The sequence below is a fragment of the Amphibalanus amphitrite genome, unplaced genomic scaffold (genome assembly GCF_019059575.1).
Source record: "Amphibalanus amphitrite isolate SeventyFive unplaced genomic scaffold, NRLGWU_Aamphi_draft 000550F_arrow, whole genome shotgun sequence".
Lineage (NCBI taxonomy): Eukaryota > Metazoa > Arthropoda > Thecostraca > Balanomorpha > Balanidae > Amphibalanus > Amphibalanus amphitrite.
The window spans coordinates 187,569-212,962 of NW_024882044.1; the positions used below are offsets into that span (position 1 = coordinate 187,569).

Here is a 25,394-nt window from a genome sequence, read left to right on the forward strand (position 1 = left end):
GGACAAGGTCTACAATTTTTACTGAGGTCATTTTCAGGTCAGGTCAAAGATGACGTCACAGGGGTCGAAAAAGTCAAAATGGCGGCGCTAGATATGGAGAGGGTTTTTCTCGAATAACTTTCGAAGTAGTCAAGATAGGAACAAACTAAGGGCATCACCGTGATCCTCTCGTCAATCCGCATCGAATGATATATATGTTGACCTCGAAAGGTCAAGGTCAAAGGTTGACCTCAGGTCACGTGACCTCGAGGTCATCATGTATATCATTCGATGCGTCTTGACGAGCTGAACACAATGAGACCATCTGCGCGGCTGTATCTTGTTCCTGTAAGGAGTTATTGGCAAAAAACCTTTGGTGACCTTTGATGACGTCACATGACCTTACAGCTGCCCAACAGCAAAACAGACCTCAAGGTAGTGAAGGTTGATCGTATGTGAAGTCATGTATGGTATATGGGGCCATTCCGACCCGTTTTAGTGGTAAAAACAGGGAGTTGATTTTTCCCCCATTGACTTATAAAGGGGAGGTCGCGAAATTGACCTGACCTTAGGTCACCGACATCAAAATTCCGAGATATACAAATTGTAGCTACTAATGACCTAATAACATCCTGCGACTTTCAAAGGCCTCCGACATCTACTGTAGCTCTGGCACGGTGACAAAGTTGCAAAAAAGTGACTTGAGGTTGGGTCATTCAAAGTGACCTGGTGACCTGACCTTAAAAGTTAGGAGGTTCAAACTTGCACACCATGTGTAAAATTGATGAGAGAATAGTCATACCAAATTTCGCGGCGCTACGCGCCGCGGTTTTCCCGCTATCCGCGAAAAACCTCAGGGGGGGGGGGCGGATATCCGCCCCCTCGTCGGTGCGCGGGTTAAGCATAATAATATTGAACCAGTAAATGTGAAATCTCATTATCACAAATACAACATTTTTACCATATTCTGAACAATGATTTTATCTTTATATTTATTTATCATCTTGAATTATAAAGCGTTCAATGTCACCATGAACGAGGAAGCCATATTTCCCGCCTATACAAACAGCCGTTCACGCATCATCACCTCAGCCACGAGTAGAGCGAGCTCTCCTATTTGATGCCTAATGATGCGAACGAGTTAAACGGACTACAAATAGTTCGCGGCCGAAGTGCTCCGATATTTCGCGTACTTGTCCCGCTACTGGCCATTGAAAATCTGCTTTGAACTTCAGTTTTGATAAGCTGCCGAACTTCTGCTGTGATGCTAGATGACATGAACACTATACTTTGTTTCTCAAGACATTGTGTTTAGGGCAGTGCCGATCGAGTATATACTTGTGTTTATAGTGTATAACAACATGCAGGTTAATGATTAATCGCACTTTTATATACTGCATGCTTACATTCTGTTCGTCATATGAACATTCGGTCCCGTAGCTCAGTCGGTAGAGCGTTGGACTCCGCGTGGCGAGAGCACGCGCCCCGGTTACAATAGTTCGGGTTCGAAGCACTCGCTTAGCGGTGGCTCTGCGCTGTAAATCCTTCCATTTAAAAGGTTCGGACCAAATTTATAAAGCATACATCAAATTAAATTTGGATTTTAAAATGATTCGAAGCTAGCAAAGTTGAAATTAGAGGTGAAAAAAACCATCAAAATCGATTGGCAAGCGGGCATTGAATGGAAGGAACAGATAAAGCTTGTGTGACCTTACACGCTCAGCTTTGAATGTACCCAACGCGCTTGAATGCATTCAGACGGATGCAGTGTACCTATGTTATGTGAATCCACGTTCAGTAAACGGAGGGACGGGAGATGGTGACTGTCGTAATAAAATAACTATTCAAAACTCCGTTTAGTCCTAAACTGGTTCAAATAACGGATTTCGCACCTCATTTTCAGCGAAATTGTCCGCTCCCCGCGCGGTGCGCAAGCAATAAACGCACGCTTTTGCGTCCGCCCTGCCGGTGATGCCAAATGAAAGCCATTGCGCACGGGCAGTTAATTTGGATAGGATCGGATAGGATTACTACTGCAAGCGCCTTCTTCGCGCCAGGTGCGGCGCTCGCTGGGTCGTCAAGGAGCCGTGATGTGTGAGGTTTGCAAACCATGGTAAATAACCCCAAGCCGATGGGTGTTTGAAATGGCTGTGCAATCTTAATTAACCTAGCTGCGTGGCAAAGTACGCAGCACCCTGCTTTCGGAAGGTAGCTCTAAGCTTCTCTTCTGTTAAAAGTTGGAAGAGAACGCGGGCACTAAGATTTCAAAGCAATTACGTATGATGTGTGTCTTCTCCCTTGGATAGTAATCAAACGAAACAACATCATCACTTCGATCAATTTTGAGGCTCAATGATAGACTACATCAATATTGAACCTTTTTTTCAAATTTAGAATCTAGGTAGTAGGTACGTACGTACCTATACCTATGTACAACCAAGGTACCTACATTTCATTTTACAAAGATAGACTTAACTAACCATGGCTACCACCGTTTGCTAGTTAGCCTTGTTCTCTAAATCCTCGACAGGTGTTGGGCGTCAGGTTTGTCAGATCATCCCTGACACCGCTGAGATGTTCAGTGGAACAGCGGCTGTGGTTTCCCACTGCCGGCCTATCGGGAGCCGCGCGGGGAGGCCGTTCGTAGCCGCTGTGTGTGTGTGTGGGGGGGGGGGGGGGGGTGACGTGCGTACCGCGACCGCCGTCCGTCAGCCGTGACGTTATGTAGCGTCACCACCTGCCCGCTCCCACGGCCGACTCGTCACAAAGGCAGCTGGACCCCCTCGCGCCCCCCTGCTGACACGGGCAGCTCATGCGGTGCTGTCGTGTGCGCCGGCCCGGTCTAAGAAACGCGACAGTTGGACAGATACAGACGACTGTCGGACTGGCAATGGGCGTCCCACCCGCAGATGGATTCCGTTTGCGCTTTGCTAAACCTGGTTTCGCTGCCACCTGGCTTATTTTTTTTTCGGCCACCTTCCGACACAAGTACGGAGAGAAAACTTTTCATTCTCTCTTCATTCTCTTCATTCTCTTTCATTCTCTTTTCATTTCTCAGATGGATTCCGTTTGCGCTTTGCTAAACCTGGTTTCGCTGCCACCTGGTTTATTTTTTTCGGCCACCTTCCGACACAAGTACGGAGAGAAAACTTTTCATTCTCTCCCGCGTCTGACCTCTGTACTCTGTAGTTACATGGCTTTGCTTCGAATGAATGGGTGTGTACATACTCTACTCAGTCTAGAAAGTTGGGTAGGTATGCGATGCATATTGTTCCAGTCTTCCATAAATAAGCGGACATGTCTTTTAATTCCGATCAGTGCGTCAAATCTCACCTTTTTTGCACTCATGGTGTGAATTGTAGTCTTTAGGTCTGCAGATATGTGCTGAGGCCAGCTTTTGGAAATTTAATATACGTCACGTATTTTGCTCATCCACACGAGCAAAGACATATTTTGATCTTTTAGAAGTGTATTCGGCATAGTTTTGTAAGCCAAGGAGTCAAATATAGGGTTAACATATCAACAGAATGCATCGGCTTCTAAATCCTGAGTTTCCAAGCGAAACGCTGTCAAGTTCACACTGAACTTTAGCCCTTCAAGCTACCTTGAAACTGCGTCTAGACGACGGGGTAGGAGGCGGAGGTGGCAATGCCGCACTGGTTGCCGGAGTTCCTGGTCATCTTGATGTAGCCGTCCATGCCCCAGCTGGCGCCCCACGAGTTCTTGACGAGCCAGTAGTCCTGGCCGTTCTCAGTGCCGTAGCCGACGGCCAGCACACCGTGGTCCAGGCGGCTGCTGGAGCAGCGAGCCTCGTTGTACACACCGCCGGAGTACAGCTGGAAGGAGAAGTGGGAAGCGTCGATGGCGACAGCCACGGGGCCGACGTTGGCGACGGCGTCCTGCAGAGCGCTCTCGCTGCCGGAGCGGACGTCGACGTAGCTGCGGAGGGTGGCGACGTTGTTTCCGTTGGCCTTGCAGTATCCGTCGCGGGCGGTGTAGGGGTAGGCAGCCTCGGCCTCGATGCCACCATTGTCACGGATGTACCTGAAAACGTCAGACGTAGTAATGAAAGCAATGCATTTTACGAGAAGGATAACACTATTGTTAATATTATTTCATTGAGATCTTTAGCCACATCTCTTTCAGCGGTGCGGCTAGTGTGGCGACTTACTGGAAGGCCGAGTCCATCCAGCCGCCGTTGCAGCCGGCGTTGCCGTAGGCGGTGGAGCAGTCGACCAGCTGCTGCTCGCTGAGCGAGACCAGCGAGTTGCCGGCCAGGGCCCAGGCACCCTCCAGCGAGCCGGTGGCAGAGAACGACCAGCACGAGCCGCACTGGCCCTGGTCCTTGACGCCGGTCACCACACCAGAGCCGCGCCAGTCCACCTCAGCCGCGTTCACCTTGCCAGACACCTGAGGGAACAAGTGCCGTCAATGATATTGCTTACCAAAAGACGCCAACCAAAGTGCTAGGTATCATAGGGAATAGCTGAAAATTCCAGTAATTGTTTTGCTGTAATATGTAATATGTAATACTTACCTTGTGGGTCTCGTGGGGCACGGTGCTGCCGATCTTCAGTCCCTTGAAGCCGCGGGCAAACTCTTCCGAGGTCAGGTCAGCGAACTTGTTGAGGGCCAGGGTGAAGGTGTGCTTTCCCTCGGCGTACTCCTTCATGTGCTGCGCAACCTTGACCTTGTTGTCGGCGTACACCTGACGAACAAGACGATCGGATCAGCTACTACCCTGGACTATGAATATTCAATATACAATCACCTCACGCTGGAAAGTGTTTTATGACAACTACTGCCACGAATCGGATGTTTTGTCTGCTTCCAGTCATTCATTTCATGTAAGCCTATACCTTCATCCTGTAGAACTCCTCGATGGGGTTAGCGTAGGACTTGCCATGCTTCAGCTTGAAGGCCTCCCACTCGGGCCTCTCCACGAAGGCGGAGGCCGCTCCGGCCAGAAGCACAACCAGCAGGACCTTCATGACTGTTCGGGTAGACGAGCAAATGGAATAGTAAGTGCCCCTGACATTCGGATTATCTAACGAGGCAAAGCTGTAAGTACCTGCTGTTAAAGGGACTATCCCACCTTCCAAAATGTTGTTAAAACCAGTTAAATTGTGCCCGACTTTATAGATTGGATGACCAGGAACACGGTTCTAGCATTTATTTTTCATTAAACATCTTAGGCTTCCCATATTTCAAACACAAACTTTCAAATATGTGACGTCACAGCCCAAAATTACCTCCTTCCCCAGGCCACATTACTGTCATAAAGCTGATTCTTTTTACTCTGTAGGCACCACAACAAAGTTCAGACCAAGTTTTAAGCGATTTTTCAACGAACAAACCCATTTAAATCAGAATGACTAAACGAGGTGACGTCACACTAACGGTCGCTCCATGTTGAAGATAGGGCCTTGTACAAGGCCCATTTTCAAATGAAGGGAACGAATTTCTTCAACACCAAGAGGCCGCGGGGGTTGTAACCTAGATAGATAGTGGTTTCTGAACCTCGCCGCAAACTTGGCTATCTCAACTCAAATCCCATGTTAAAGGTGGGATAGTCCCTTTAAATGAGTGCCTTTATCGTCTAGTGTCATGGTAAACAGCAAAGCAGCATGATTTCTAATTTCTAAAATGTGCTACGATACACTATACAGCCTACAATTTTTCCTAGCCAGTCAGCAAAAGCTTCTTGGAATCCTTCTTGGAATTCCAAGATCCTTCTTGGAATCCTTCTCTTGATCTTGTGAGCCCGGCAAATTGTTTTTGTGAAGTGCGTTAATGAACAAACCAGTATCTGCGGGCCTACTAGAGGCGCCTCCATTCCTAATGCGTAATGTAAATCAAACCAAAAGTCGATCGACGCCTGTGACGCAGCGCGGCTCAGTGCTCACCTGTACGTATTTCCGCAGTCGTGTAGCATCGCCTCTGGGTCGCTCCTATTTATATGGAGAGGCTATCAGCCGTGACCCTGCTGTGTTTGTCACTGATGTTCTTGGTCCCACGGGGTCGGCAAATATTGACTGCCATTTTGATAAGCCGCGTTTGAACTTTGAAGGCTAGTTATGTAAGTTATTCTTCAAATTTGGACACACAAAAATGTCGATTAAATTTTTAACTTCCTTTGGTAGCTTGTTTAGGTAAATGCATTTGTGGACATTGTAACACACAATTTGTTCCCTAGATGACTCGGACGTTGAGTACGAGTATGAACAACGAGTTATTTAAAAGCGTTAAGCTAAGGGGTTTTCACAATATAATATCTACTTCATGCCGTTGTTTTGGTTGCTAATGATCAGGCATCCAGTTATCAGCTTCCGAATTTCCTAGACGATTTGGGTCGTTTGGTTAATTTGGTTGCTTTTGAGGGTTTAACATCTGATGTTTCAGAGCAATGGCATTTTCTTGAAGAAGAATTATTCCAATATGAAATTTCTGTGCCAGTTCCATATCTAAATAATAAAACATTGAAATACTAAAGCTCAGATGTAGCCAATGAGCCTGTATAATTCTTCCGTAGGTTAGCCCTCGCCCGCACATGGGGGGTTGCCACTCCCAGGTAGGTTTTCTGTTCTGCACTCAACATTTAAACCTAGAAACCTGATTTTTCGTAGAGCTGCTGCTCTATCCATTCTCAATGCCCACTAAAAATGTCAAGTTTCTGTGGTTTTTAGTTTCAGAAATATGACCTTGTTTTTCAGGTCATGTCATGACCAAAATGACAAATACTAAACATCTTGCGTCGGTATGTTTGCTAGTCTTACCTCCCACCTATCATGGAACATGTTATTGGACGGTGTGCAGATGTCAGGGTCAGGGTTAAGGTCAACGTAGCTCATCTAATAACATTGCAATTTAGGCTTGCTGAATTTACTTTTCATGAAGTTTCTCGACTGAGTTTTCGGTAAAAACTTCTCAGATCATGATCTCATGTAAATGGGACACACAAACCAATCGGTGCACACATCAGTATACACACAGACACACACAGACATACAAACAAATATCGTTGACCATGACCTAGCTTGACCAGAAATGACCACAGCCGGTAAAAACCTAGTCGGATAGTGTGATAAAGAGCTGTTCTACTGGCCTGGCACCACAAAGGGCAGCGCAATCAGTATATGATGGGCACCGCACGTGATATTCCAACGGTGGCCCCAAACAGCAATATTTTCTAGTTTGACCTGACCTGGAAGCTCAATGATCGACCTAATGAGGTGAAATTGGGTACCATTGGATTCGTCTCTTCCCAACGAATCTGTTGGTTTTTGCCGCGAAGCTTTATCTCCAAGAGGAACGAAATGGCGCGGGGGGGGGTGGCAACCACCCCCCTTAAATAGTACCTAATAAATATATATTTTTATAGAACCTATCTTTCATAGGAATATGTCGGTTGCATTAAAATGGCGCTTTTACCTTGAAAGATGCCTCTTTATAATTCATCACTATCATTTTAACGGAAAACTATTTATCTTATAGTTATATATTTTTATATATCTTTGTCACAAGCACTACATAATATGATATAAGTATATTCAACATCTGGGTCAGCTTTGTTACTTATCTCCGCGACATTGTCTCAATACCAATGTGCAGGCAAGGACGTTGGCGTGAGAATGGAAAAGAACGCCAACGATAGCGCCGCGATTTTGCTGCGTCACAGCCATGAAAAATGGTATATATAGTGGAGTGAACTTCATTGCAGCATCTGACTGTTCAGTGTTCAGGTGAGAGCTTATGTGTTGTTTGTACTTTAGCCGTTTTCACGATGGGCTATCCGGCGAGTGCACCTGATGACCAAATCTGCTATCTTCATTTTATGAATTTATTTCAGTGTTTTAATCGATGATGCTCTCTGATATGACAAAGCAGGCATATAAGCAATTAGTGCAACCCTAGTTGATAGCTGCTAAGAGACACACTGAACCTGATTTGACCAAAGCTGCACCTAATCTGTACCAGATGTGCACCAAATGTGTACCAGATGGCCGTCGTGAAAACGGCTATTAGTTACTGTAAGCTTGGACTATTAAACTACTGGTGCAAACAAATTGACCACGGCCAAAAATGTTAGGTACACCAGTTTGCATCTAGCTACCATTTCAGGATAGCCTCGTTAACTCTATTAGTGGGAGGGGGATGATGTTAACGACGCACCATTGATATCTCAAAATCTACGGCTGAATCTAAAAATTCAAACAGCATTCGATTTCACTCGAGGTGATCTACATTAAAAAGAAAAAAATCAAAAAAGTAGATTATCCGAAATCCCCATCTGCCCCAGTACCTATAGGTACTGGGGTAAATTATCCGAAAAAAGTAAATTATCCGAAATCCCCATCTGCCCCAGGGGATTTCGGATAATTTACTGTTTTGAATTTACGGGGTAAAAACTGCATATTGCAGACACTTTTTTGACTGCTTACCATGGCCATGTTTTTTAACCTATTTTAAGTATTTTGAAGCCCATCGGAACAGAATGAATCAGAAATCAACATACATTATAAACATTATAAAGTATTAAAAAAATCATAGGCGGATACAGTTAAATGAATTCGGGGTACACAAAATATAAAATATATCTTTTTTTTGTTAGTGCTATCACAAAAACGGATTGGTAGAGGTCATGTTATATAACATTTACGTGTGAAATCGACCTCCCTTTATTTTTCCTGGAGCCGCCTATGATCCACCTTTTACTCACTGGTGAACATGAAATAACTACAAAACATGTTCATTTCAAACGTCATTTCTTTTGCTACTTTCACATAACGAATGTCATGATCCAAGAAGCAAACAATCGATGTGTAATTACTTTCCAATATTCAGTACTGGACGCTCTTATTACTTTCGGAAGCATATGACATGTGAGTGTTGACGAGCACATCATATAAATAATGAATTCATTCGCTCCATGACGATCTAAATACCACCAAATCGCTCATCAAATGGTACAGTGCATATCAACATGAATCGCCCCTGTTTGGATACCTGCATCCGCAATTTGACAAAATCTGCACCTTATCTGTACCAGATGTGTATCAAATGTGTACCAGATGGCCGTCGTGAAAGCGGCTAGTATGTAATGCATTATTATATCCTCGAGCTATAATGCATTATTATAGCTTGCTGTATTATACCATGTCTTCTTGTATTACACCCTGAATTTTGAAAAAAAAAATCAAAGTAAAGCTACTTTTTGAATTTATTTACATTGTCTTACATGAGCATCCTTGATTTGAACGTAAGCCTAGCACGCTGACATGTCATGCGTTTACAGAATCATGAAGGTCCTGCTGGTTGTGCTTCTGGCCGGAGCGGCCTCCGCCTTCGTGGAGAGGCCCGAGTGGGAGGCCTTCAAGCTGAAGCATGGCAAGTCCTACGCCAACCCCATCGAGGAGTTCTACAGGATGAAGGTAGGCTTACCGATGAAATGAATGACTGGAAACAGACAAAACATCCGATTCGTGGCAGCAGTTTCATAAAACACTTTCCAGCATGAGTTGATTGTATATTGAATATTCATAGTCCAGGGTAGTAGCTGATCCGATCATCTTGTTCTTCAGGTGTACGCCGACAACAAGGTCAAGGTTGCGCAGCACATGAAGGAGTACGCCGAGGGAAAGCACACCTTCACCCTGGCCCTCAACAAGTTCGCTGACCTGACCTCGGATGAGTTCGCCCGCGGCTTCAAGGGACTGAAGATCGGCAGCACCGTGCCCCACGAGACCCACAAGGTATTGACGCATTACATATTACACCAAAACAATTACTGGAATTTTCAGCTATTCCCTATGATACCTAGCACTTTGGTTGGTATCTTTTGTTAAGCAATATCATTGACGGCACTTGTTCCCTCAGGTGTCTGGCAAGGTGAACGCGGCTGAGGTGGACTGGCGCGGCTCTGGTGTGGTGACCGGCGTCAAGGACCAGGGCCAGTGCGGCTCGTGCTGGTCGTTCTCTGCCACCGGCTCGCTGGAGGGTGCCTGGGCCCTGGCCGGCAACTCGCTGGTCTCGCTCAGCGAGCAGCAGCTGGTCGACTGCTCCACCGCCTACGGCAACGCCGGCTGCAACGGCGGCTGGATGGACTCGGCCTTCCAGTAAGTCTCTGAATATGCAGCAACAGTGAACTAGATATGTCGCCATATGTCAATGGATTATAGTGATCCATGTAAGCTGTTCATAACTGGTGTTTTCCTTGAAAAGCTCTGCTTACACTATGTCTGACGTTTTCAGGTACATCCGTGACAACGGTGGCATCGAGGCCGAGGCTGCCTACCCCTACACCGCTCGCGACGGATACTGCAAGGCCAACGGAAACAACGTCGCCACCCTCCGCAGCTACGTCGACGTCCGCTCCGGCAGCGAGAGCGCCCTGCAGGACGCCGTCGCCAACGTCGGCCCCGTGGCTGTCGCCATCGACGCTTCCCACTTCTCCTTCCAGCTGTACTCCGGCGGTGTGTACAACGAGGCTCGCTGCTCCAGCAGCCGCCTGGACCACGGTGTGCTGGCCGTCGGCTACGGCACTGAGAACGGCCAGGACTACTGGCTCGTCAAGAACTCGTGGGGCGCCAGCTGGGGCATGGACGGCTACATCAAGATGACCAGGAACTCCGGCAACCAGTGCGGCATTGCCACCTCCGCCTCCTACCCCGTCGTCTAGGTGTACTTCCAATGTTTCGTGAATAAGTTGAATGCAGCGATGCTGTTTAGTTTTGTTCAGTTACGCTCCAAAGTTAACCTTCCTTTATGATTTAACATATCCCACTCATTGAAAGTGCAATAAAATTTAGAACTCAGTGTACATATGTGTGCTTCATTACAATCCAAACGAATGTCTACTGAAATATGTATTGACGAGTTGAGTTCCGAGCTCTAATTGAAGGACAGATGCCAGAGCTTTTCTCCGATAGTTGTTTGAGCTGCAAGAACCTAGTCTCACCAGTAGATGCCGGATGTGAAAGCGACGAGGCAGGAATGAACTTATCAGAGACGTGGCTAGTTGCACCTGGACTAGACTGCTAACTTCTTCAAGTTGAAGAAGGTTCTTAAGCCGCCATGTCAGTTGAGTAAAAATGTTACTAAACCCTCACCAACGATAATTATTGGAATACCTAAAAGGCGGATACCCGGCGGGCATACCTAAACGAACGAATCCGTAAAGAAGCCATGGCCTGCAACTAGAGTTGCAAAGTTTCCCCCAAAGGCTGCTACCGGCACCGCCCCGCCCCACAAATTTTTTTGGGGATACCGGCATGCTACCACGCCCAAAGCAAAAACACCACCAAATTACCGGCATACTAAAAAGCCTGCATTGTTGATTCCAGTTTACCCCTACAAGAAATGCCACATTTTCCTCTTAGTGTCCAAAGTTTGAATCATATGCTAATATTTTTTTGTGCAAAGCCAAAAATACCGGCATGCTACCGGCAAGACATGCCAGATACCACAAAAAACCTGCGGTAGTGAAAAATTACCGGCATGCCGGTAATGCGGTAGGGAAACTTTGCAACTCTACCTGCAACAAATTCTTATGTAGCAGGGAATCACTAAGAAGTGATGGTCGGCACTCGGCATGTAAGGAACGTAGCTAATGGGGCTTAGCTATGCTAACAGCCGAAATACAGTCCTACGGAAAAACGCAAAAAAAATGACCGATCATAGCAAGATCATAGGACATCTTCCATTTAGCTGTCACATCCTTCAAGTTCAATGCCTATGAAAGGATCCATCCAACAACTATCCAAGGATAATTAGCGGAATCCACCAGCTCTGTTTTCGAGACCAAACCAAGGCCATATATAGGCGGACCAAACAACTCTTCAAACCCTATATACGGCGGACGGCCTTGCTCCGGTCGGGTATATAATGCCTTGCTTGCTCCCAACAATAGTGTTTGATTCAATTCAGCCAAGGACATACATAGTGATTCATTCAGCTTCGAGCTTCCTGCCCTTCTTGCATTCACCTTCACAAACCACTAAATTAAGCCAGCGCACGTGCCTTAGTCACGTTAGGAACCAACAGCCGGGCAATGCAGAGTCGATACCCAATCAGCACTCTGCATCGTCATTGCGTCACTGGCCGTCGTCCGACAGATTGAGAAGATATGGGTTGCACGGCTCTAGTCACCACAATAAATCCTTATTATGCGCCGATTTTCTGGATATTTGTATTTATATACATACACTTTGGATATTTGGTATTTTATTTGGTGAAACACTTCACGAATTTGGTGCAGTTACTTTCGCCCAATTTAAAAAGCAGCAGCGACCACAAGACCCGGGAGGTTGAGACGTGAGTCACGTTCGCGCAGGAAGTGCGTTGACCAAATGGAGCGTCTTTGGTTGAAACAAACACCGAGGCCACAGTGCGCTGGAGCGTGATATCGCCTCCCAGCGGTACGCCACGCGGCGTGCCTGCAGGTGAGTTCGGAGCGTGCCCTCCACTCAATAAGGGCAATTACGACTTGTGGTGGCAAACAATCGGCTTTACCGTTTCCGTCAGTCACGAACACTTCACAGTGCCGCGAGTGTTGTTTGCTGTGTGCCTAGCTAGGGTGAAAGCAAGGGTACTGCGCGAAGTGCGAATCATTGAAAGATGAGTGCCTTTTTCTGGTAGGGTTCGTAGGGTCTCACCCGGTTTGTAGTTGGTGATTTGTCTAGCCACCTACAAAGGTAACATCAATTTATAGAAAGAGGCAAAAACACAACAACAACAACAACAACAACAACAACAACAACAACAACAACAATAACTCATAAATGCAGTTATTTAACTTTAGCAGAAAAGATGAAGTGCCGTCAGTGATATTTAACCCGCGCCCCACTGGGAGGGGGCTATTTATAGCCTCTCCTCCCGTTTTTCTGCAATAATTTCCAAACCGCTTGACGTATTGACGCCAAACTTTCAGTACCTTCGGCTGCATCAATTTGACACCTTGTGTCAAATTTTGAACTTCGTACCTACCATAGGTCGGCCGAAAATGACGTCAAAATGACGTCATGTTCGGCCGATTTCGACGCAAAACATTGAACCACGGCAATCGCTCCCAAGAGCTACGTTTTTAAGCTAGATCCAATTTCTTTGCATGAGAGGACTCAGAATAGACTGCGCTATCAAACTGCTATCTCAGATTTTCGAAATTTGGAAAATTTCAAAAATCTTATATAATAAAACTCCAAATTTATATTTTTACATTTTTTCAATTTTTTTTTTGACTGTTCGAAAAACCGGAATATATGTGATAGAACGCATTATTATGACTAACTCTAGCAAGTTTTAGCTAAATATCTTCAAAAATGGCCAAATTATACGCATTATTGCAAAAAATTAACAATTTTTAATTTTTCATTTCAATTTTTCAGCACGAATTTGACATCGTACGCCAATATAAATAGCACCATCGTGTTCCTTAGCTCAAACTGCATCCAATAGACACCTTTTTTGTTGAAAAATTTTTACTTCAAAATTTGACCTTTTTTGACCTGAAAGTGACCTGACCTAAGCTAAATTTGACTCAAAATGACCTCAAATGACACAGACGACATCAAATTCGAAAGGTTTGGCCTAAATGGACCATAAAACATGTGTCACGTGACCAACGGATGATATAATATTTTCGTGACCTGTGATGACCTGACCTTGACCTGAAAATCAAAGTACAAGTTTGGTACCCTCAGAGTATCTAGAGCATCTGTTCACGAGTGTGTGAACCAAAAATGAGCCTGATCTGACTTGTAAGACGGCGGCCAGAGCCCAAAACGTTAAGAAGCCAAAATGCTAATAATTTTTACTTTGACCTGACCTATGACGTCATCAGTGACCTCGAGGTCAATGAAATTAGGTTTCGCTCGACAGTTTTCCGGGGCTATCAGACGCCGTTTGAATTTTGACGATCGGCCCAGTAGTTTCGGAGTTAGGAGGGCCCCCCCCCCAGTAGGGCGTGTTATACGCAGACCCCAGTGGGGCGCGGGTTAAATTTGCCAGCAAAGACATAAATTATGAAGTGCTGGAAGGAAGACCTGCAGGAGGAATGATTGTTGCCTTATTAATTAACACTAAATATTTTAGCTAGATAACGAGAAACCAATGACAACATATGTCCGGCTCCATCCCTGACTCATCCCAAGGTCCACCAATGGCATATAGGTACTCTTCGACGCCCCGCCCCGCTGGCCTCCTGGCTCCGGTGCGGCTCGCTCTGATCAGGACCGTAGCGGTGCCAGGACCCGGTGCCTTCTGCTGATTGCGGGTGTTCGGCGCCGACCGCGACGACAGATCACCTGGCACGCGGCCCGTGGCGCGTGCACGGTAACCCACGGCGACGATCCAGGCCTGACACCCATGACGATCGAGGTCTACCTCATCACGAAAAAGAGCCGCCTCAGAGAATGCCTGACTTCTAAGGACTTAAGCGAAACGTGTTTTATGGTTATTCTTGGTTAAATCCAGAATGCGGCGTGTGACCAAGTGCACGGACTGAATATACACTGAGTGGACAGACGGGTAGCCGGCCAATTTACATTGAAAATGCAGCGCTTTACACAAACGTTAGTGTAACCTTAGAAAGTTGCATTAAATTAAGCGTGGACTGCAGAGCTCGTCCAAAGTTAATTGAGTCTGGTTACGGAGTGAGCGAAGCGAGCGGGGACTTTCGTATATTGAGTGAGTCTGGTTACGGAGCGAGCGAAGCGAGCGGAGTCTTTCGTAGATTAAAAAATTCTGAGTATGAGCGGCCGGCCGGCCGTGCGGACGCTTCTGCAAGGCTTATAGCTCAGCAACCACTTGACCGATTTACATGCGGTAATTTTTGTAGGGTAGCTTCATTCCTTCTGCAAAGTTTTGGACTATTCTCAATGCATGTGGGTGACCCCTTATGCACGTGCCACGTGCAAAACGAAGAGGTGTCAGTTTTGTAATGGTTGCAATATCTCGGTAACTACTGGGTCGATTACGCTGAAAGTTGGGATGTATGTAGGCATCCACTAGGCAATGCATATCCATGTGCCAGAGTTGGGGTGCTGCTGCACGTGCGCACGCACGTACAGGGGTCGATTCCAGATCTCGAGAACGGCTGAACCGGTTGTGCTCAAATTTGGTACACGGTTAGGGACCAGTTAGTAGAGTGCCGTGCACAAGTCAGTTGGGACCTATTTTGCACGTGCGCACGTGCAGGGTGCCGCTTGCAGATCTCGAGAACGGCTGGGCCGATTGTGCTCAAATTTGGCACATCGCTAGAGACCGGTTAGTAGGGTGCCGTGCACAAGTCAGTTGGAGGTTAACCCTCGCCGGCCGAGGGGGGGGGCGGGTGCCGCCCCCCATAGGGTTTTTTCGCGATAGCTCCGAACACGCTGGAGATAGAGAGCTGAAACTTGGCATACCTGACCTTTGATCCAAGCCGGATCTTTTGACACCAACCGCATTTTTGGGTCAGGTCAGGTCACTGACCTATGACGTCATAAGTGAACCTCTGCACGGTCTTCAGATGTCGCAACTTCGCAACGCCCTCACTGCCAGAGGAGATGTCACAGGGAAATGAAACTTGCAGGATCTAGTATCCATTATGAGTCCCACAACTTGTGTATCTCGGATTTTTCCTAAAGGTCATATGAGGTCAGGTCATTTTCGTGACCTCACCATTATAAGTCAATGGGGAAAAATTCAAACTGCTATTCTGGCGCCGGGAACGATCTCCAACTATCTCAAGCACACAGAATCGTGATTTGATGCACTCCTTGCAAGGTTAGATGCGTCACTTTTGCAATGTTGACCTTGCGTGACGTCATTTATGACGTCATCAAGGTCATATTAGTTTTTCGTCAATAACTCTTGATCAAATTGAGCTAGCGAGTCGGGAAAGCCACCAATGGACTCAGGAAGACCTGCCGAATCGAATGATATGCGACATGACCTCTTTCGACCAACTTCGTGACCTGGGGGTGCTGACCTGACCTTGACCTGAGGTCAACACCCCAAGTTGACCTGACCCGGACAAAAAGTATATCATTCGACGCGCCTGAGCGAGACGAACACGATGCTGCCAAAATCGGCGCTTTGCGGCCGTTTTTGCGAAGTTATTCACCAAAAACTGAACCGTACCTTGGGGCACTTGACCTGACCTCAGAGGTCACCGGTTGACCTAGGACCTTAAAATCGGGTACCAATCTCTGCGTCTCGTAACGGCGCACACGCTCGTTTTTTCCGCGACGCGCTAGCTCCACCAGGGGCGAAACGGCGAGGGGGGGTCGTACCCGCCCCCCCCCCCTCGGCCGGCGCGTATGTAGAAAACCAATAGGTCCGGCGAGGGTTAACCCCTCGAAATTTCGCACGTGCAAGGCTCATCCTCTCGCTCGCTCCGTTAGTCGCCCCAAAAGGAGTTTTACTGGTAAATTTTATTTTCCGCATAACGTTTTTACGGAGCGAGCGAAGTCTTTCGTAGATTAACGGATATTTCTGAGGATGAGCGGCCGGCCGGCCGGCCGTGCGAACGCTTTTGCGAGGCGTACCTATATCTCAGCAACCACTAGACCGAATTACATGCGGTAATTTTTGTAGGGCAGCTTTATTCCTTCTTTCAAGTATTAGACTATTCCCGATGCATGTTGGTGACCCTTTATGCACGCGCCACGTGCAAAACGAGGAGGTGTCAGTTTTGTAAGAATTGCAACATCTCGGTAACCACTGGGCCGATTACGCTGAAAGTTGGTATGTAGGTAGGCACCCGCTGGGCAATGCATATCCATGTGCCATGCAGTTGGGATGCTGCTACACGTGCGCACGTGCAGGGGTCGATTCTAGATCTTGAGAACGGCTAAACCGACTGCACTGAAACTCTGAAATTTGGTAAGTACATGGTTAGGGACTGGTTAGTAGGGTGCCGTGCAAAAGTCAGTTGGGACCCATTTTGCACGTGCGTACGTGCAGAGTGCCGCTTCCAGATCTCGAGAACGGCTAGGCCGATTGCTCTCAACAATGGCACGTCGCTAGAGGCTAGTTAGTAGAGTGCCGTGCACTAGGGTTGTTAAAAAAAACGAATTTTGGAAAAGTATGCCTTTTCTAAAATTCGTAAAAGTATGCCGCCAGAAAGTGCCTTGCTGGCGGAGGCGTACCGTCCTGATCGAGAACCGCGGTTGGACTTCACTGAGCACCCAAATTTGAGTAGTACAGGTTGTGACCAGGAGATTAAAAGTGTGTGTGGGCGTTCAAACCAGGTCTACACCAAGGCTCTGGTCTATGAACATCGCTCCTAAGATGTGTGTCGCCACGTCGCCGTGACGCCCCGCGTCGCCGTCACGTCCCACGTCGCCGTCACGTCCCACGTCGCCCCTTCCCTCCGAGTAGTCGACAAGGCTGTCTTGGATTGCAAACACATTTCATTTCAGATGCCAAATGTTTATTTCTTTTAGAAATGAAGGCCTGCTATCTGCACCAAAGTAGCTGTTTTCTATATATTCGCACCGCATGCAAGTTATAAAGGAAATAAAGAATTGAAACACAGCTCGAAATTATTGAGAGTTTGTTGGAAGTCTTTTTCTCAACTCCAAGCAGCTACAATCCATCTAGACGACGGGGTAGGAGGCGGAGGTGGCAATGCCGCACTGGTTGCCGGAGTTCCTGGTCATCTTGATGTAGCCGTCCATGCCCCAGCTGGCGCCCCACGAGTTCTTGACGAGCCAGTAGTCCTGGCCGTTCTCAGTGCCGTAGCCGACGGCCAGCACACCGTGGTCCAGGCGGCTGCTGGAGCAGCGAGCCTCGTTGTACACACCGCCGGAGTACAGCTGGAAGGAGAAGTGGGAAGCGTCGATGGCGACAGCCACGGGGCCGACGTTGGCGACGGCGTCCTGCAGAGCGCTCTCGCTGCCGGAGCGGACGTCAACGTAGCTGGAGAGGGTGGCGACGTTGTTTCCAACCGCCTTGCAGTGGCCGTCGCGAGCGGTGTAGGGGTAGGCAGCCTCGGCCTCAATGCCACCATTGTCACGGATGTACCTGAAAACGTCAGACGTAGTAATGTAAGCATGACATTTCAGGGGAAGAACTATGTCATCATCAACATGGTTTCATTGATGTCCTTGAACACATCTCTTTCAGCGTTACTAGTGATGACAACTCACTCGAAGGCCGAGTCCATCCAGCCGCCGTTGCAGCCGGCGTTGCCGTAGGCGGTGGAGCAGTCGACCAGCTGCTGCTCGCTGAGCGAGACCAGCGAGTTACCGGCCAGGGCCCAGGCACCCTCCAGCGAGCCGGTGGCAGAGAACGACCAGCACGAGCCGCACTGGCCCTGGTCCTTGACGTCGGTCACCACGCCAGAGCCGCGCCAGTCCACCTCAGCCGCGTTCACCTTGCCAGACACCTGAAAAAAGATTATACGACATGTTTACCAGAGTTAAAGAGATGGAACGCTGCAACACTCAACAGCTACTTATCTGTTTTCGAAGGGAAAATCAATAAAAAACAAATCATTTTCGAAGAAATTCAAAATGGCACAAGTAGGTACCTAGTCCTACTCGAGGGCAGCGCTTTTCGAGCAGCGCTGCGGCCCGAAGGTTGGGACTTTGAATTGTGAAAAAAACTGCCCACCGCAAAACGCAAACACCGCAAAACGCGCAAAACGCACGCCGGAAACGCCAACGCAAATGTCGCAAGAAGAAAAAAAAAACACAAATAAATGCCCGCCCGCCGCAAACCGCAAAAAAAAAACGCAAAAACGCCGCAAAAAAATAAAACCGCCCGCATCGCACGCACGTACGTAGTCCTACATACAAAGATTGGCGCTGGCGCAGTTCGTATCAATTACCTGGTGCATCTTGTGGGGCACGGTGCTGCCGATCTTCAGCCCCTTGAAGCCGCGGGCGAACTCATCCGAGGTCAGGTCGGCGAACTTGTTGAGGGCCAGGGTGAAGGTGTGCTTTCCCTCGGCGTACTCCTTCATGTGCTGCGCAACCTTGACCTTGTTGTCGGCATACACCTGAAGAGCAGCGGTAAGGAGAGCGGGTCAGATGCAGTAGTTAAGTTACGATGTAATTTGAACAAGCCATAGGCGGCGGAACGGGGGGGGGGGGGCACCGGGGCACCGTACCCCCCTTTGATTTTGGCATTTTAACATTAGCCCTATGAGCGTTGAATGGAAAGAATGGGACCAAAAGTCGGCTGTGCCCCCTTATTTGAAGGTGTTACGCCGCCACTGGAACAAGTGCGGGTCATGCTGGAAGTGTTTAATGAATATGATCGCCATAAACCACACTATGCCTAATTCATTACAAGCTTGTCTCTGCTAGTTTACCTTCATCCTATAGAACTCCTCAATGGGGTTGGCGTAGGACTTGCCATGCTTCAGCTTGAAGGCCTCCCACTCGGGCCTCTCCACGAAGGCGGAGGCCGCTCCGGCCAGAAGCACAACCAGCAGGACCTTCATGATTCTGTGGAAGTAACAATACCAGAATCGTTATTGGCAGCTGCCGGAATAACGCCATGTGAAGCATTGCAAAACATTTATTTAGGCTTATCTATAAATTCTGAAAGCAATCGACACTTACATACTTTGTAGATACTTTGTATTGAATTGATATAGAAGCTAGACAGCAGAGTTGATATTTTTACATGGAAGATCATGACATCTTAATTCGTATATAATGTAAGATAAAAACAACAAAACCATCCAGCATCATATTTATCTTACATCACATACGAATTAACTTGTCCAATTCAAACAATCACCATGAAATCTTGTTGGCATGTTTTAAATAATTTGGAAATGCAAACAGAAAGCTTATGACATATTTTTCACACCATAAAAATGTCCGAATGGATGATTGCGGTGGTAGGATGTTTCTGAAAAAGTCATGAAGTTTTGCCTGAACTACAATAAAGCTGCCGCGTAAAGTGCTATTGCCACAGCTAGAAAGAAGTGCAGCATTTTCTTCCTATCCATAAAAATATGATGCATGTCTTACCTTTGAGCTGTGCGAAACAGATGCCACGCCTTGATATCACCGCTCCTTATATACCTATCTGCGGGCGGCGTTCGTCAACAATGGATATGACTTTGCTACTTAGAATAATCTTATCACGCACCAATGTTTCATTTCTCACAGTAGTGTACTTTTGTCGGCTGCTAAGGTCGGAAAGATATGTTGATTGTGAAGCCACCATATGGCCTATTGCTATATGCGCTGATAAGCTTACACAGGCCATGAGTACCGCGTGAAATTACCTACTGTTTCTTTTGTCAAGTAATTGAAGTGAAACAAATTGTAAATTGAAAGTCAAAGGAATCATTGCTATTGATCCAAACGCATGTATTGATTTGTCTCAGCCTGGACTAAAGGTAAATTTAAGTCGCCGTTTGGAGGGCATTGAAGATCCCTGTATGAGCTAGGTCATGTGTGACGCTAAATAAGCAGTTTCCGTGTTTCCACAATGAGAATGGGGTTGGGACCTTAACCCTATTCCTGGCGGGGGGGGGGGGCCTCAGGAGCCCCCCCTGAGGTTTTTTGGTTATTTCTCCCAAACGCGTTGAGCTAGGAAGCTCAAATTTTCTGACTTTTCCTAAAAGGCTTCTACGCAACACGTCTGAAAATTTTGAGTTGATCTGACCTCAGGTCAGGTCACCAGAGGCGGTTTGGTGACCCTACCTCAGAAAAGTTTGCAATCACGCCAGAGCTAGAGTTTTTGACCGATCAATTTCTTCTCTTCAGGCTTTAGTTAGGGTACCAGTATGTGCAATTTGTATATCTCGGAATTTTGATATCGGTGACCTAAGGTCAGGTCAGTTTCGCGACCTCCCCATTATAAGTCAATGGGGGAAAAATCAACTCCCTGTTTTTACCACTAAAACGGGTCGGAATGGCCCCATATACCATACATGACTTCATATACGATCAACCTTCACTACCTTGAGGTCTGTTTTGCTGTTGGGCAGCTGTGAGGTCATGTGACGTCATCAAAGGTCACCAAAGGTTTTTGGCTAATAACTCCGTACAGGAACAAGATACAGACGCGTGGATGGTCTCATTGTGTTCAGCTCGTCAAGACGCATCGAATGATATACATGATGACCTCGAGGTCACGTGACCTGAGGTCAACCTTTGACCTTGACCTTGCGAGGTCAACATATATATCATTCGATGCGGATTGACGAGAGGATCACGATGATGCCCTTAGTTTGTTCCTTTCTTGACTAATTCGAAAGTTATTCGAGAAAAACTCTCTCCATATCTAGCGCCGCCATTTTGACTTTTTCGACCCCTGTGAAGTCATCTTTGACCTGACCTGAAAATGACCTTAGTAAAAATTGTAGATCTTGACCGTGCGTATCCGATGTCGTTTACCGTTTGTCGCTATCTTGCTTCGTTCTCGAGATCTCAGGGGGGGCCGAATCGGCCCCCCCCCCGCCAGTTTCTTGTCCCGGCGGAGCCCGCCAGGAATAGGGTTAACCCTCGCCGGCCGAGGGGGGGGGGGCGGGCCCCCCTCATAGGGTTTTTTCGCGATAGCTCCGAACACGCTGGCGATAGAGAGCTGAAACTTGGCATACCTGACCTTTGATTCAAGCCGGATCGTTTGACACCAACCGCATTTTTGGGTCAGGTCAGGTCACTGACCTATGACGTCATAAGTGAACCTCTGCACGGTCTTCAGATGTCGCAACTTCGCAACGCCCTCACTGCCAGAGGAGATGTCACAGGGAAATGAAACTTGCAGGATCTAGTATCCATTATGAGTCTCACAACTTGTATACTTCTGATTTTTTTTCTAAAGGTCATATGAAGTCAGGTCATTTTCGTGACCTCACCATTATAAGTCAATGGGGAAAAATGAAAACTGCTATTCTGGCGCCGGGAACGATCTCCAACTATCTCAAGCACACAGAATCGTGATTTGATGCACTCCTCGCAAGGTTAGATGCGTCACTTTTGCAATGTTGACCTTGCGTGACGTCATTTATGACGTCATCAAGGTCATATTAGTTTTTCGTCAATAACTCTTGATCTAATTGAGCTAGCGAGTCGGGAAAACCACCAATGGACTCAGGAAGACCTGCCAAATCGAATGATATGCGACATGACAGACCAACTTCGTGACCTGGGGGTGCTGACCTGACCTTGACCTGAGTTCAACACCCTAAGTTGACCTGACCCGAACAAAAAGCATATCATTCGACGCGCCTGAGCGAGACGAACACGATGCTGCCAAAATCGTGGCTCTGCGGCCGTTTTTTGCGAAGTTATTCACCAAAAACTGAACCGTACCTTGGGGCACTTGACCTGAACTCAGAGGTCACCGGTTGACCTAGGACCTTAAAATAGGGTACCAATCTCTGCGTCTCGTAACGGCGCGCACGCTCGCTTTTTCCGCGACGCGCTAGCTCCACCAGGGGCGAAACGGCGAGGGGGGGTCGTACCCGCCCCCCCCCCCCTCGGCCGGGGCGTATGTAGAAAACCAATAGGTCCGGCGAGGGTTAAAAAAAGGGTGCCGATATCTTGTGACCAAAAATGCTTTGTATTTTTTCGCTGCCTGATTTTAAGCAGAAATGCATTAACGTGCTTAGTTAATTCAAAAATTAATAATTCATGTACGAAAATAGGATGAGCGGCGACGTCACTTGGTAAGAAACTGTCAGAGAAGTTTACGCATTTTAAAACTTAGGTTCTAACCCAATTGTAATTGGTATCCCACTGCCAGGTGATTGGCTTAAACTCATTTGGACCTTATAAAAATCCGAGAATAGGCAAGTCGTAAAAGCTCGGGATATTCCCATGCGAAAGACTTTCTGGCGCTGAGGACTTTGCAAAAATTGTCACAATTTTTGGATCATGCAGAGGTTCATTGCATGATCTGCGTGACATGACTTGAAAATGCGGCCAGTGTCTCAGCATCAGTAGCTTAAAGTGACCATCCCAGCTCAACATTAGTTTTGAGTTGAGATAGCCAAAATGGGGTCCCTGGCTTGCACGTACCGGTTTGAGCACTCACAACATCGAGATATTCCTCAACTACAAAATATCTAATTTCAAAGTTGCAGCACTTTGAATTCAGAGGGGCTAATGCATTAGAATGCCCCTGCTGAATGTGTGACGTCAGCGCAGATCTAACGATTTTAAATATTTTACTAAAACGTTTGGTAGAACGCGGTGGTATATGCTGCTTTACCCGCAACAAGTGCCACACTTTCAGCTGCCAAGCTATTGCTTCCAAATAAAGTCGCTAGGAACAGCGGAGATCCCAAAAGTAAACAAAAGTAAGAGTCTAATATCTTGAAAACCGTTGAATATTTTTCGGTGAAATTTGGTAGATACTCATTTTCGCTCTTTCTGAACCGAGCGACATCACTTTCATGCATATTCAACTTTTTTAAGGTGGGTGGGTTCCTTCAAATCAAAGTTCAGGTACACTAAGTGCCAGTTTTCTATCACTGGTGCGTTCCAAGAAGCGGGAAAAATCGTCAGGAGGGGATGGCACCTCTTCTGCCGGGAGGGTTTTTAACCCGCGCCCCAGTGGCGGTCTCGGCCAACTGCGCCCTAGTGGGGGGGGGGGGGCATATGTTACCACCCACCTCTAACTCAAAAGCTAAGAGGGCTAGAAAGACGCGGTAAAAAGCAGTCGATAGCCCTCAAGGCGTACGTTTGAAAGTATTTCGGTCATTTTTCACCTTAGAGCAATATTGGGGTCACCAGAGGTCATCAAAGGTCAAAATTTGCCAATTGTCATTATATTTTTCAGAAAACATGCCGATATCTCATGAACTATGGTAGCTAGAAAAACGTATGGAAGAGCAATCGATAGCTTTTGAACACTTCTTTTGAAAAGGTCTTTATAAATATTGACCTCAGGTCAACGGTTTAGCCTCCAGAGGGCAAAAACTCCAAAAATAGCTGTTTTTACGAAAAGTGTTTTTCGACAATAACTTTCGACTACAAAAAGCCACGACATTTCTATTGCCAGAATCGTGTTCCCCTCGCCGAGACGCGTCGAACGAACTATAATTGACCTTAAAAGGTCAACTTGAAAATTTGACCTCAGGTCAAGGTCATGACCTCACCGGAAAAGGTCATGCTGCATATCAGTCGATGCGTCTCAACAAGACAAACACAATGAGACCATCCCCAGCGTTCTATCTCTTTCCAATCGCGAGTTATTGGCAAAAAACTGTTTGTAGCCTCAAGCGACCTCGGATGACCTGTCTAGAGGCTATCAGCAAAAATGACACCTTGGTCATCACGAGTGGACTAAATCATTGTGATTCTGAAATATTTGGACTGTTCCTATGCATACACACGAATCTAGAGGCAGTTTCATTTTTCTCCATTGACTTGTAATGGAAAGGTCACGCCACTGACCTGACCTTAGGTCACGGATATAAAAAATCCGAGATAAACAAATTGTAGGCGACCATAACAGCATGCAATCCACCAAGTTTGAAACCTTTCTGACAAACACTGCAGGCAAAAAAAATCATGCAAAAAAAAGTTTGCATGATTGCAAACTTTTTTTAGGCTAGGTCAGTTAACTTGACCTGGTGACCTGACCTGACATGACCTGGGGTCAACAATTTCACACATTATCCAAAACTGATGTACCAAAAGATACCCCAAGCGGCGTGGCGCTACGCGCCGCGGTTTTTTATTCACACGCAAAAAACGCGACAGGGTGGTAACATATGCCCCCCCCCCACTGGGGCGAAGGTTAACATGGAACCATTGATTACGGAGCGAGCGAAGCGAGCGTAGTCTTTCCTCAGATTAACGGAAATTTCTGAGTATGAGCGGCCGGCCGGCCGGCCGGCCGGCCGGCCGTGCGGACGCTTTTGCGAGGCTTATATCTCAGCAACCACTTGACCGATTTACACGCGGTAATTTTTGTTGGGTAGCTTCATTCCTTCTACCAAGCATTGGACTATTCCCGATGCATGTGGGTGACCCCTTATGCACGTGCCACGTGCAAAACGAAGAGGTGTCAGTTTTGCAATTGTTGCAATATTTCGGTAACTACTTGGCCGATTGCGCTGAAAGTTGGCATGTAGGTAGGCACCCACTAGGCACTGCATATCCATGTGCCAGAGTTGGGGTGCTGCTGCACGTGCGCACGTGCAGGGGTCGTTTCCAGATCTCGAGAACGGCTGGACTGATGGCGCTCAAATTTGGTACACGGTTAAGGACCAGTTAGTAGGGTGCCGTGCACAAGTCAGTTGGGACCCATTTTGCACGTGCGCACGTGCAGGGTGCCGCTTCCAGATCTCGAGAACGCCTGGGCCGATTGTGCTCAAATTTGGCACATCGCTAGAGACCGGTTAGTAAGGTGCCGTGCACAAGTCAGTTGGAGGTACCCCCACGAAATTTCGCACGTGCAAGGCACACCCTCTCGCTCGCTCCGTTAGTCGCCCCAAAAGGCGTTATACTGGTTTT

The 25,394-nt window shown here is 47.2% G+C and overlaps 2 protein-coding genes across 2 annotated transcripts; one reads left to right on the forward strand and one right to left on the reverse strand.

Annotated features, from left to right (window-relative positions):
• Positions 1-3,430: 3,430 nt before the first annotated feature.
• LOC122393720 (digestive cysteine proteinase 2-like) lies at positions 3,431-19,432 on the reverse strand. Its single transcript, XM_043389978.1, has 6 exons — positions 19,277-19,432; positions 18,791-18,961; positions 18,108-18,346; positions 17,681-17,982; positions 4,151-4,358; positions 3,431-4,023 (listed from the first exon to the last, which is right to left on the reverse strand). The coding sequence occupies exons 1-6, from the start codon at positions 19,406-19,408 to the stop codon at positions 3,597-3,599; spliced, it is 1,479 nt and encodes a 492-aa protein (XP_043245913.1). The 5' UTR covers positions 19,409-19,432; the 3' UTR covers positions 3,431-3,596.
• On the forward strand, positions 9,248-10,796 carry LOC122393719 (procathepsin L-like). The gene is made up of 4 exons (XM_043389976.1): positions 9,248-9,410; positions 9,561-9,731; positions 9,856-10,094; positions 10,231-10,796. The coding sequence occupies exons 1-4, from the start codon at positions 9,258-9,260 to the stop codon at positions 10,655-10,657; spliced, it is 990 nt and encodes a 329-aa protein (XP_043245911.1). The 5' UTR covers positions 9,248-9,257; the 3' UTR covers positions 10,658-10,796.
• Positions 19,433-25,394: the final 5,962 nt, after the last annotated feature.

What these genes read in the sequence shown, in the direction of transcription:
- LOC122393720 (XM_043389978.1), bottom strand. Translation starts at nt 19,408, where the DNA reads ATGAAGGTCCTGCTGGTTGTGCTTCTGGCCGGAGCGGCCTCCGCCTTC. An exon ending in AGGAGTTCTATAGGATGAAG is followed by an intron (nt 18,962 to 19,276) that starts GTAAACTAGCAG and finishes GCTGCTCTTCAG; the next exon opens with GTGTATGCCGACAACAAGGT. An exon ending in TGGATGGACTCGGCCTTCGA is followed by an intron (nt 17,983 to 18,107) that starts GTGAGTTGTCAT and finishes TGACGTTTTCAG; the next exon opens with GTACATCCGTGACAATGGTG.
- LOC122393719 (XM_043389976.1), top strand. Translation starts at nt 9,258, where the DNA reads ATGTCATGCGTTTACAGAATCATGAAGGTCCTGCTGGTTGTGCTTCTG. An exon ending in TGCCCCACGAGACCCACAAG is followed by an intron (nt 9,732 to 9,855) that starts GTATTGACGCAT and finishes TTGTTCCCTCAG; the next exon opens with GTGTCTGGCAAGGTGAACGC. An exon ending in TGGATGGACTCGGCCTTCCA is followed by an intron (nt 10,095 to 10,230) that starts GTAAGTCTCTGA and finishes TGACGTTTTCAG; the next exon opens with GTACATCCGTGACAACGGTG.